Raw genomic sequence first — 13,863 nt, forward strand, 5'->3', positions numbered from 1 at the left:
TGTGTTTGTATGTTCTGTCATTGTATTTAGCACTCTCAAGGCTGTGATTCTATGCTCACTAATTTAGGAGTAAGTCCAGCTGAACTCAGACTTGCTTCCCATTTGCAGGATTGTACTCTAAGGGTGCAATCCTAACCAACTTTCCAGCACTGACCTAGCCGCAATGCAGCCCCAAGGTAAGGTAACAAACATGCCCTTACCTTGAGTAGGCCTCCCTGACTGCCTCCCCAATGCAAGATGCAGTGCATAGCACATTGACACAGCTGTGTCAGTGCTGGAAAATCAGTTAGGATTGCACCCTAAATGTAGTTGTTGAAGGAACTGATGGTAGTATTTCCTGGAGTACCCCGAAATAGGTAGGGAACTGCTTAGGGTTGCCAACTGTGGTGAAATCTCTTTCTGGAGATTTCTTTTTCCAACATGAAATAAGGCCATTAAGCCATGGATTAAAATCTCCAGGACTGCTTTCAGTAGTCACCTGGAGTTCACTGCTGATTCATATGGACTCTAGGCCAATCCTAGTGGTTGACAACCCTAATTATGTTACAAGAAGTAACCAGCCAGATGCCACTAGAGATCTCTCAGACAAGGCATGAAGCAACAGAATTGTGCTTTTCAATCATCCATGTGCTGTTCAAACCACTACAGTTTACTATAGCTATGATGACTACTACAACAATGATGACAACTGGCATTAGTTGTACACAAAAATGGCATGAATCCATCCAGGGGAACTTGCAGTCTGAATCAGTTGCAGAGGTGAAAGAAAATAGTGACGATGAAGAAAGAGGAGGGGGAGTGGGGGTAAAGTAGAAGAGGGTTAACCTAATAGTTGAAAGCATGCTGACAGTACAGTTATGGTGGTCCAGGAAATGCTTTGTGGTAGGCTTTGAAGGGGAGATGGAAATAGTTGATAAAAAATATGGGGAGGCTTTCCCACTTCTAGTCCTCAAGAGATTAAAGGGAACATGCCAAAATATGTAGCCACTAGAACATATAGTGCCTCCTGAAACATCACCAAGGAGCTCATGTGGATGGAGGAGATCTGGGAGCCAAAGTGCTCTCATATTTTATGTTCTCTTGTCTCATGTGAAGAATATCTGATGAGCTGCCAGTAGTAAATAGGATGAATGTCACAGGTGCTCTACAAAGTAATAATTGAGGGCAATCCTAATGTGCCTCTTCCATTAGTCAGGTACATTTGTTACAGCAGCAGCTTTGCAGGCACTGCATAGCTTAACAAATTCATCAGCAGGTTTGAAAACAAATTGGCAGCAATCTAATTCAACCCCCTGCCCCTTTGAACATTCCTACTGTTTGCTTGTAGGGACTTGGCAGCCGGTCTGCTATTTAACTTGGAACTTGTGTCAACAGTGTACATTGCATCTCAGGACGTTCTCGGCATCTTTCTTTAAGCAGATAGAAATGAGCTACTGCTGGAGTTACATGGGCTAGCAAAGACATAGTTTTAAATCCCAATGCAGAAATGGAAATAAATATGTAGGGGTCTTGGTAAAATTCCCAATATTGAATATTGTATTTATCTCCCGAAGAAAAGCCTCAGGCTCTGGTGGATAATTTAGCAAAACATTTTATGGAGGCAGCCTGTTCACAGTGTGCTTGATTCCTTCAGGAGGGAATAATTCTCTAAATTAAATGTAATTTTGTAGCACTTAGTTGTACTGTTCAGTGTGAGCCTTTGCTTTTCATTCATGGAACACAAGAGATGATCAGCTAGAGAGATAATCATCTTTGGAGAACATTTATCTGTGAAATAATTTAAAAGATTTTTAAAAAGGAAACGTCACCAGGAAATCATAAAAATGGGTTCCCCTTGTTGCTTGGAACAGTGTTCTTCAACCTTGGGGTTGGGACCCCAAAGCCTCAGTTCTGGGGGCCTTGGCAACTTACGGGAACGAAGAAGTTGAACCACTGGACAAGAGCACCACCAAATAAAGGGGGAGGCATCTGGTATACTCCTTCAGGTACCAGGAGATTGTATCCCAGTCCTACTCATGTTCTTGGCAATTATGCTAAGATGGCTTTCATGAGTGCCAGGCTTCATGGTAACTTTTTCTGTTCTCTCTAAGAATATTTGGCTACAGTGAACAGGGGTGGAGAGTGGGCAATGATAGGGGCAAGGAGTGAGTGGGTAGGGTCCCAGGAGGGGAGCGGGAGCAATGGTGGATCCCCAGTCTCATTATTTATTTATTGGGGTTGTGGCACAAAAAAGGTTGAAGACCACTGGCTTGGAAAAAGAATGGAGACATACAAATCTGAAAGACATGTAGCATACCTGTCTGCCTGCTTATGTACATGTAGTGTTGTCTGAGCCTAGAATTATTCTGCACCACCATTAATTTCACAGGGAGCACCTTCACTGCGGCATGGAAGATGAGTAGGCATATGAGAATCCTATAAATCATTGGCAGTTAGAACTGCTTCTCATAAGAAATGACTGGGTGATAGTGGAGCTTTTTTTTTTTCTTTAAGGATTTTGTTGCTTGTTGGGAAAATCTTTTTCCATAGGATATCAGTTTCCCATAACTGGTATATACTACATTGAATCCCTAGTAAATGAGGGCATCTCTAAAAAGTGTACTCTAGAGTTCCAACATCTAGGCTAGTTTCAGGTTATAGTCAGCTATAACATTTAGATATGAATGCTGAATTGGAATAGGAATATTAGAACGTGGCTTCTATGCTCCTATTAGAATTTAGACTGCAATTCTTTTCCACCAGAGCTACAAGGTACTTCACAGTAAGCAGGTAAATTATGGAACTCTCCAGGGATGGGAACTCGAGTCAGGTGACTCAGACTCAAGTCGTGAAAATGTGCATTTTTCACTGTCTTGTGGACTCATTGAGTTGTATGCATGGAAGACTCAGAAAAACACTTAAGTCAGGAGCCCCCTGACTCATGACTCGCATTCCACTCTAACAACTTGAGTCGCACACCGACTGACATGGGTTGCACTATCTCCCTCTCACATGAAAAAGGAGAAGGAGTGGCGGCAGGAGAGGATAGCAAGGGAATGACTTGTATCACCTACACTTTTCTCCAAGTCTCTCTTGGAGTTTCCTTGTCATTCTCCTGCTGTTTTTTCAGCTGCATTTTGTGTTGCAGAAGGAAGGAAAGGGTCAGGTCAGCGCGTTCCACACTGTTGACTGACAGGTGAGATGGAGGTGGGCACGGGGGGGGAGTGACTTATATTGACTACATTTTTCTTCAAGTCTCTCTTGGCAGAGTTTTCTTGCATCCTCCTGCTGTTTTTTTCAGCTGCATTTTCTGTTGTAGAAGTGGTGGGTGCATTCTGTACTGCTGCCTGGCAGGTAGGATGGATGTGGGGACAGCAGGGGAATGTTTAAAGAGAACACCGAGACACGCCTACAGCCCGGCATAGCCTGTTTTCCTCCACGGAGTCATGGCAGGCTTTTCCTCACTTGCTTCCTCCCCATGTCCTTCCACCTGGCCGAGCCGGGATGCATCCTCACTCCCTGCCATGCCCGTGAAGTGAAAGGGGTTTTTTTCTTTATCGTGGCCGGGGTTTGGGAGAAGGGAAGGGGTTGGTGCATTCCATGCTGCTGCCGGATTTTGGGGTGGGTGGGGATGGTGGGGAAGTGTTGAAAGGGAAACCGGAAGCACACACACAGCCCGGCCGCAGCCCCATTTCCCTCTGCAGAGCCGTGGCTTTTAAAGGAGGCGACTCGACTCAAGTCCTATTGAGTTGCAAAACGGTAACTCTCCAAGTCCTTTTTGTGTCGAGTCACAGGGGGCTGTGACTCATGACTCAATTCGAAATGAGTCACTGTGTCACCCTTTTGTGACTCTTTCGTCTAGGCTTGAGTCGTGCTGCGCTGGACTTTTCCATCCCTGGAATTCTCCCTCCCTTGGGGTTATCTCCACCATCCCTGTAGGTAATCTAGCAGCTAAAGACCTTTTGGGGTTAGGGTGTTTTTGATTTTTTTTTAGTTAACTTGATTTTCCTGAGTTGGTGTTTATTTTATTGTGGTTTTCTGTGTTATTTGATAGTGTGTGGTTTTTATTTATATTGTGTTTTAAGATTGTGATGATAAGATTGTTAGCCCTCATGGGTGTTTTATATCAAAGTGGAAAGGCAAGGGTACAAACGTCTTAAAACGTAAAAGCTTCCACTGCCACAGGGACAATGTGGCACTGCTCTGCCTGGCCTGTCTCTGCTAAATGTGGAGATAGCTGAGCAGTGCACTGGCAGCAAGGTGCAGCTGTGTGGCAGTCTGGATCCAGTCCATCAAAAGAGGTGTAGATTGGGAGAAGAGGAAAGAGGGCAGAGAGTGACAGGAAGGAGGGACCAGGAGGCAGCAGCAACTAGATAAGCACCTTTCTCTCTACAGGAACAGTTGTGGCAGGCAATCTGCCCTGTCTGTCTCTAGTCTGTCTCTATCTCTGGAGAGTTCCACCCCCAGTCTTTCTCCTATCAGCAAGTCATTCTCTGCTTGTTGCACTGAGTACAGTGCTTAAATCCCCCCAATTCCCCCTAATTCTGTGGGACAGACACTCTCAATTGCCTGCTTCCTCTTCTCTACAGTGAGGCTTTTTTTTCTTTTTGGTTTGGGAAATGGAAAGGGAGTGGCAGAAGTGAAGTGCAGCTCTGAGTTCATAGAAAGGCCTGTTTGGGAAGAGGGGGGCTTGTGTGCCTGCTTTAATATGAGCAGAGTTGTTCATATTTAACTGTTCACATTAGTCTCCTATGAAGGTTTTCCAAACCCTGCAATAGAAACTACTCCTTAAAGTCAGGTGATACTCAGACAGTCTGGCAGTACTGAGCTGGTGTCTTTTGTGATGGATGTCTCAGATGTTTCATTTTATTCCTGGCAGAGCAGTAGCTTTGTCTACTGAAACTCCATCAGTTATCAGGATTTTTCAGACATCCTTGTGAGATAATATCCTGGTTGCTTGCTGTCCATGTCAATTTGTAAGTGGTAGTGAATTGTGGAGGTGGGGGGACATAGAAAGCATGGTAATGGTAGATTGGCAAGGCCTTCAAGGGTTGAACCCTGTGAATAAATGTAGAGGTGAAATAACCAGACGCTCTTCCATTTTGCCTTGTGTCAGCTGCCATCACCATGGGATAATGATGGTTAAGGATGATGTCGAGTAACAAATTCCACTCATTTCTAGGACTGCTATTAGTCATTTCTAATAACTGCTAATAGTTAACTTTCATGGAAAACACATTTGGCTGGCTTTGTTTGGCCAGACTGTTAGAAATAATGAAGACCAGATCAGACAGTGCAGGCAAATGTGGGGATATGGCTGTTAACATAATTTTGCAAGCAAACCCGGAATAAGAAGAAAGAAAAGACTAAAAAGCAATTGACTGTGTCCACATAATTCTTCAGCAAGTGCATAGTATACCCAAATTCGGTTCTTCTTTGTTCTTCCGAAACAGTGAAGATTAGGTTAGAAAGGCTCTCCTGCTCTCTCCATAACAATATGCTGCTGTTGTTGCTGTGCTTCAAGTTGATCCAAGATAGGCAGCTTGTGCGTAATACACTAGATTTACTGTTTATGTTCTAGGGCTTGCTGCCAGATGGCTGTTGCCTCCTTAAATGGCTCTACCTCGGTTTGGGAAATGTTCGCATCTAATGTGTAGCTACTTAACAAGATGAATCTCTGTTGGTTCCTAAAGTAGAGAGATAAAACTCTGTTGTTTGCACGTGAAACTCACTCTCTGGAGATTTCTTTTTACCGATACTGCTTTTCTTTGAGTCAAGGGCTACATCAGTCTTTTTGAATCAAATTACATGTTACCACTTAATGAGAGGAGAGACTTTTAAGCTGAATTAGAGTAAATACCTTCTTCTGTTTCATTCCTGAAGATGCTTGAGCTGACTGTCTTGTCTTGAATGAATCAGGCTAATTTTCTAATGGGGAAATAAGGATATAGGTAGTCCTAGAACGAAAAACAAAACCATCCAAGCATGGAATGAAGGAAACCGGGGAACTGGTTTTCTTTTAAAAGCAAAGAGATGCCTGATATGAGGAGAAATCCAACAAGCAAGTAGCCAGTCATTGGCCTGACCCTGGGCCTATTCCCCTGCCACATGCCATCAAGTGTCTGGGCTGCAGTGAACAACTGACGTCCAATAGGCAGAACTGCTTGAACAGTTCTGCTATGCCAGCTGTCTTTCAGCTGACACAGGCAACCCAATCGTCATCCTGAACTTCTGCATCCCTCTGGACAACCAATCAGGAATTGATTGTCACAGGCTTCCAGCAGCCCCATCTATTTGCATGGCCCAGAGTTTGTCTTGCTCTCTTGGACACCTGCCTGTTTAGAACAGGACTATCAAACTCATTTTGTACAGCAGTCTGAATAGCATTCGTGGTGCCTGCCAAGGGCCAGAAGTGATGTTATCAAGCAGGAAGTGATGTCATTAAGCAAAGCAAAGCTCAGAAATAAGCACTTTTTCTCACCTAGAAATTCATTAGCTGCAAATGACAGAATATGCAAACCTTGATAATATTTTCAATATATTACCACTCAGACCACCCTTTCAGCAGCACTGCTTCTGCTGAGGCATCAATTTGCAGCTCAGCAGATGAGAGGTGCTCTGCAAAGTGACTCCAGCAAAAGCAGTATTGCTGAAAGTATGGCATGCAGTGCTGCTGCATCATTTCGCAGCTTAGCAGCGGAGAGCAACTGATGGTTGTGCTGGGAGGGACCAATGATCATGTGGGCTGGATAAAGAGCTTTCCAGGCTGTATCCAGCCCACAAGCCTTATGTTTGACACCATGATTTAGGACTTCAGCCAGTCCCACCTGCTGCTTCATCCTCTCTCTTCCCCCATCCAGTTGATCTGTCCATGCATCAGACCAATTGAGATATATTAGGATCCTGGACATATATTCAAGGTATAGACCATGAAACTGCCATCCTTTGCAAACTTACTTGGGAGTATGTCCTCATTTAGTCATTGAGACTGACTTCCAAGTAAGCATGCATAGGACCATGAGATAGACCCTGACATATGAAGTAGCTTCAAAATTAAGATCTAAGTCCTCACCTCACTGAAAACTTCTCTATGGTATGGTATATATATGGTATTGTAAATCTTTATAGCACTCTAAGCATCCTCCAGTAGGTTCTGAGTGGGTATAACGGAGAGTTGACAGGAGCAGGGAGGAGGATAGATTGGCTCAAGAAGGAGGCGAGTTTCACAGTGGCTGAGCCCGCCGAATCCTAACACCCTTCCTGCCCTGATCCGCCTTCCCCAGTCAACACAGACTTGTGCCAGCGGTATCATTGGCACGGGTCTGAGTTAACCCATAGCAGCAGCATGGGCTTACCCCGGGGAAAGGAAACAAATGTCCCCTTCCCTGAGGAAGCCCCCAGATGCCAAAACTCTCCCACAGGTTACAACAGATGTCACATTGATGCTGCCGCATCACCACACAGGAAGTTAAGTAGGATTGGGCTCAGTTGTGTTGCAAATTCAGTCTTGGTTGCAGTTCTAGTTGAAAGGATAATGGGTCCTTCTGCCATTCCCCATAGTTCTACATACTTAACTTTCCCCTTTTTGGAGGCACATTGTGGCAGTCATTGAGGGCCGAATATAGTGAAATCTCCATAAGTTATGGTTGGTAAAATTGAGGAGAAACTATTTTTATAAATCCTGTCACATTTCTAGAACCTGGCTTGCCTATTCCTTGAACACTGAAAGAGGGTTCAACCAGGACTTCTTGTGTCATAATCTCAAGCCATGTCAGAATATTCATCAAATTTGGCTCATTACACCAAAATTCCTCACAAAATTAATAGAGTCATAGTAACAAACGTACTTCTCTGTTTTTGCTTTTTTCCCCTGAAATCTTCTCTTATATAGAGAACTCAATGGTTATCATTATAATGTGCAGATTTCCCATATTTTTAATTTTCAAGCAAATATCAACACTGTTAGCTTGTCACATGATCAGGACAGCTACCTGAGTTGCTTGGAATGAAAATCTTATTTGGGAATTGGAAAAGCCCCACATGAATGTTCTCAGATATGGTCCCAATTTTTTCTGTGATCTTGCAAACGTATTATAAAACAGTGAGTCCACACTTGGTCAAGGAAGTATCTTTTATTGATCAAACCAGGGACAATTTGTGTAAAATGTGAAATTGCAGCATTAGTAGAATTTTTGTTTGATTTATCCATTTAGGCCTCTGAACTGCATCCTTCTCCGTTGTCTTGAGCTGTACTTTAGTACTCCATCTGCCATGTTTTGTTTTCAGATCCAGACTACAAAATTGTTTGGATTGATTCTAGATAGTTTGATGACAGTATAGCAAGTCCTCAAAAATCTTTCTGGTCAAAGTTATTTTGTTATAAAGTTGATGAGAAAAAAAATTGATTCTTGGCTGGGGCCACTGTCTGTGAGGCGTTTGCACATTCTCCCCATGTCTGCATGGGTTTTCTCTGATCTGGAATGCTCACATTTATTTCAATGTTTAATTTTGGAAGTGTTTTGGGTTTTTATTTAGAAGTTTGGTGATGTTTTGGTGACCAAAAGTATGCCATAGGAACTTGTTTTCGTTTATCAATTAGCTTACAGTAAAATTGGTTTTGTTATAAGTTGTTTCGCTTAAAGTTGCAGTCTCTAAGAACCTATTGGCAACTTTAAGTGAGGACTTGCTGTATCATAAATCTGTTTCAAATCTAGTGTGTTCATGCCCAAGGTGAGCATCTCCTGCCTCTAGCACTGACTTTTTTCCTCCTTGTTTTCTAGATGTTTGACTGGATCAGCCACAACAAAGAGTTGTTCTTGCAGAGTCACACTGAAATTGGAGTGAGCTACCAACATGCCCTTGATTTACAGACACAGCATAACCACTTTGCTATGAATTCCATGGTGAGTGCACAAGGCTTTTCCCTAAGGATGTGTGTGGGATGGAGATGAAAGCATCAGAGAAGAAGCACCAGTTAAAAGAGGAGGGAAGGCCCTGGAGGCTTGGAGAGCAAAAGGTCAGGTTGAGCAGTTTGTGAAAGCAGTTTTTTTTCTGAGATGTGTTTTTCCATCTTCTTGACATTAGTACATGATTGGCTTCTTGATTTCAAAACAAGCTTGTCTTCAGTAGCTATGTTCATTTTAGGGGAGGGAAACCCTACACTATAATGTACTGCCAGGCTTATCCTTTTCCTGAGATATGCTCAACTAGAGTCTGTAAAAAGAGAGTTTATTTCCATATTTATTATGTGACTTCCATTTCTGTATCCTTGTAAGAAAAGTATAAGCAAAGCATTGAAGATGGCCATAGTTAAGTGTTCCTCCTTTGATTGATTGGGCAATTAAGCACTCGACTGATGTGAGGAGTCCAGATGGTATATCTGTGTATACTTGCTGCCACCACCATTATTATTATTAACAATAATTCTATACCTCTTTTCAACAGGAGTAGTTCATAAAGTGGTTTACATGGTAAAATAAATCGGTAAATTGTCTCCTGTCTCTAAAGGGCTTACTATCTAAAAAAAGTATAGAAGAAACACCAGCAACAGCCTCTGGAAAAGATGCCATGCTGGAGTAAAAAGGGACAGTTGCTCTCCCTCCGCTAAATATAAGAGGGCACCACTTTGAAAGGTGCCTCTTTGCCAGTTAGCAGATACATCATGCTGCTGCCATCCTTATGGAACACAGACTCCACTCCTGTGAACTCACAGTAGCACATAAATGGCTTCCCTGTGATGTGATCCCGTGTATTCTAGGAGTCACATGGCTCTTTCCTAACCAGTTGTCACTCATCTGCTAAGGAAAGGAGTGATTGGGCGAGAAAGATCCATGTGGTTGACCATGCTCACTTGGTTGTTTATATACATGTTCTCATGAGATTGTACAGCAGGGAAGCAGCTCCTACACTGTTGTACAGATGTCTGAATGGGCCCTCAGAGTACTGCCATTACAGGTTTTTGCAGCAACAGTGCAATAGCATTCCAGCTCGGTCTGGAACCAAGGAACCTTGTGGGCAATCCACTTTACATCCTGTCACATCAAAGTAGCTGGTGCAGGAGGTGCAACCAAAGTTTAGTATTTGACTCACATTGTTTTCACGACCCTGAGCCGCCGTTTGAAAATTGTTGGCTCAGCGCATGAAATGGTAAGTCTGTTAGTGTAATCTGCTAAAATTCTATGAGAAATACGTATGAATGCATATAACAGGTACAAAAATTTTTCGCACTTAAAAAAAATCAGAGATATTTTTAACACAGGACAAGCCATGGGTGTTTAAGTGCTTGGCCTGACTTTCCAGTAGGTCAAGAGCTCATTGTGGTGTTAAAATGCACAGCTGTCATCAGCTTCTGAGGAAACGTAAAACAAGCTGCTTCGGTGTTTGGGGTCACCACGCGTCATGTTTCATAAGAAGAGGAGAGATAAACCAAATGTTCTAGCAGAACACTAGATCTGATTATAATCTTCTGACCGGAATCTTGCTGTCAGCATGCTCTTTTTGAATGCTGAATGGGACACCCATAGGCAAGTTCTTGTTGAATTTGAAGCCATCAAACATACTGCTACATATTAGGTTGTTCACGACACTAGAAAAGTCTCATTCAGTATTTCTCCTACCACATGGTTAATACAAACTTCAGCTACAAAATGCTGGTGAAGGTTTCCTCAATAGCTTAGGCAAAAATGTAGTCCTTCTGCAATGTTTCTGCAAGTGTGTGTATGTGGTGTGGTTTATCTCATTAATCTGTACTGGTTAGTGGAGTAGCTTGTTCTACCAAGCTATAATACACTTTTGCCAGGCTCTCTACATCAGTGTTGTTTCAGAAGCTTGTCCTCTAAGCTTCTGAGAGATGCCACATTGTGACTTTACTGAGAAGTGAACACCAGCCAGTGCTAGGGCTAGGTTGGTGGGGCTTCGGGGGAAAATAATGCACTGGTCCTCTGCTCACGCTTGTTGATGAACATAAAAAGAGCCCTCCTGGATCAGGCCAAAGGCCCATCTAGTCCAGGTTCCTGCATCTCACAGTGGCCCACCAAATGCTTCAGGGAATGCACTAGGCAACAGACACAACCTGCGTCCTGGTGTCCTCCCTTGCATCTGGCAATCAGAGGCAGCCTACCTCTACCTTGCACATACCTACCATGACTTTTAACACATGATGTACTTTTCCTCCAGAAATTTGTCCATTCCCCTCTTAAAGGCATCTAGGCAAGATGCTGCCACTACTTCCTGTAGCAAGGAGTTCCACAGACTAATTACACGCTTTGTAAAGAAATATTTTCTTTTGTCTGTCCTAACTCTCCCAACACTCAGCTTTAGTGGATGTCCCCTGGTTCTGGTGTTATGTGAAAGGGAAAATAGCATCTCTCTATCCAGCCCCTTCATAATTTTGTATGTCTCAATCATGACCCCTCTGCATTGAGTGCTATCAGTACTTAGAGTTCAGTTTTTATCCTGACTGGGTGATCCCATTGATGGGCATAGACTCTTAAGAACATAAGAACATAAGAACAGCCCCACTGGATCAGGCCATAGGCCCATCTAGTCCAGCTTCCTGTATCTCACAGCGGCCCACCAAATGCCCCAGGGAGCACACCAGATAACAAGAGACGTCATCCTGGTGCCCTCCCCTACATCTGGCATTCTGGCATAACCCATTTCTAAAATCAGGAGGTTGCGCATACACATCATGGCTTGTACCCCATAATGGATTTTTCCTCCAGAAACTTGTCCAATCCCCTTTTAAAGGCGTCTAGGCTAGACGCCAGCACCACATCCTGTGGCAAGGAGTTCCACAGACCGACCACACGCTGAGTAAAGAAATATTTTCTTTTGTCTGTCCTAACCCGCCCAACACTCAATTTTAGTGGATGTCCCCTGGTTCTGGTATTATGTGAGAGTGTAAAGAGCATCTCCCTATCCACTCTGTCCATTCCCTGCATAATTTTGTATGTCTCAATCATGTCCCCCCTCAAGCGTCTCTTTTCTAGGCTGAAGAGGCCCAAACGCCGTAGCCTTTCCTCATAAGGAAGGTGCCCCAGCCCCGTAATCATCTTAGTCGCTCTCTTTTGCACCTTTTCCATTTCCACTATGTCTTTTTTGAGATGCAGCGACCAGAACTGGACACAATACTCCAGGTGTGGCCTTACCATAGATTTGTACAATGGCATTATAATACTAGCCATTTTGTTCTCAATACCCTTCCTAATGATCCCAAGCATAGAATTGGCCTTCTTCACTGCCGCCGCACATTGGGTCGACACTTTCATCGACCTGTCCACCACCACTCCAAGATCTCTCTCCTGATCTGTCACAGACAGCTCACAACCCATCAGTCTATATCTAAAGTTTTGATTTTTTGCCCCAATGTGCATGACTTTACACTTACTGACACTGAAGCGCATCTGCCATTTTGCTGCCCATTCTGCCAGTCTGGAGAGATCCTTCTGGAGCTCCTCACAATCACTTCTGGTCTTTACCACTCGGAAAAGTTTGGTGTCGTCTGCAAACTTAGCCACTTCACTGCTCAACCCTGTCTCCAGGTCATTTATGAAGAGGTTGAAAAGCACCCAGGACAGATCCTTGGGGCACACCGCTTTTCACCTCTCTCCATTGTGAAAATTGCCCATTGACACCCACTCTCTGCTTCCTGGCCTCCAACCAGTTCTCAATCCACGAGAGGACCTGTCCTCTAATTCCCTGATTGTGGAGTTTTTTCAGTAGCCTTTGGTGAGGGACCTTGTCAAATGCCTTCTGAAAGTCCAGATATATAATTTCTATGGGTTCTCCCGCATCCACATGCCTGTTGACCTTTTCAAAGAATTCTATAAGGTTCGTGAGGCAAGACTTAGCCTTACAGAAGCCATGCTGACTCTCCCTCAGCAAGGCCTGTTCGTCTATGTGTTTTGAGATCCTATCTTTGATGAGGCATTCCACCATCTTACCCGGTATGGATGTTAGGCTGACCGGCCTATAGTTTCCCGGGTCCCCCCTCTTTCCCTTTTTAAAGATAGGCGTGACATTTGCTATCCTCCAATCTTCTTGACTAGTGACTGACTTAGGCCACAGTGCTAACCAACTTTCCACACTGACATAAGGGCAATGCAACTCCAAGGTAGAGGAACAAACATTGCCTTATTTTGAGGAGATTTCCATGACTGCGCCCTAACTGCAAGATGCAACACATGTCCCACCGGCACGGCTATGCCAGTGCTGGACAGTTGGTTAGGATTGTGCTCTTAGTTGATACCTGACTCAAGCCTCCCTGTTTCATGGCAAATTAAAAGAAATTTGCCATGTGACTAGAGATGAGGTACCCCCATCTCACTTAGGCCACCTGGCTTACCTCCTCCAATTCTTTCTTCTGAAAATGCAAAGATCAGCATCTCCAGAGAAATCACTAGGAATAGAATGGCTGGTTTCTTGGGAAGGGTTTAATGTGCAAGGCTTTCCCCAGCTATAAGATTATTCTGTGGTACATGAAGCATAAGCTCTCTGAATGTTTAAATGCTCTGAATCTTTAATGTCTTGAGTTTCACAGGGGACTGTCACTAGCTGTGTATTGATTAGTAATGCCTAGCTTTACACAGCATGTGCTCTGGTAATGGCTATGGCCAAGCCCCAGTCCCTAGGGGATCGTAACAGCTTTCCAATTACTGTTCCTTTTGCTGTAACAAAACAGGAAAAGAAACTGTTAAAGGAATATGCCATTAAGTGCAGTTCTCTAAATGTTTTTCTTTCTCTGCTTGCCTTATTCTCTACATCAGCAATTTTCAACCTTTTTTATCTCACGGCACACTGACAAGGCACTAAAATTATCAAGTCGTACCATCGGCTTTTGGGTAATTGATGAGGCACACTGCACTGCCAGCAGGGTAGGGTGGG

The 13,863-nt window shown here is 43.7% G+C and overlaps 1 protein-coding gene across 1 annotated transcript in view; it reads left to right on the forward strand.

Moving 5' to 3' along the window:
* LOC136645156 (kalirin) overlaps positions 1-13,863 on the forward strand; it is a 250,046-nt gene that overhangs the window by 84,093 nt on the left and 152,090 nt on the right. The window contains exon 6 of the mRNA XM_066621402.1: positions 8,760-8,882. Coding sequence (XP_066477499.1) covers positions 8,760-8,882 — 123 coding nt within the window. The remainder of the gene's footprint in view (positions 1-8,759; positions 8,883-13,863) is intronic.

This window comes from Tiliqua scincoides, chromosome 1 (assembly GCF_035046505.1).
Source record: "Tiliqua scincoides isolate rTilSci1 chromosome 1, rTilSci1.hap2, whole genome shotgun sequence".
NCBI lineage: Eukaryota > Metazoa > Chordata > Lepidosauria > Squamata > Scincidae > Tiliqua > Tiliqua scincoides.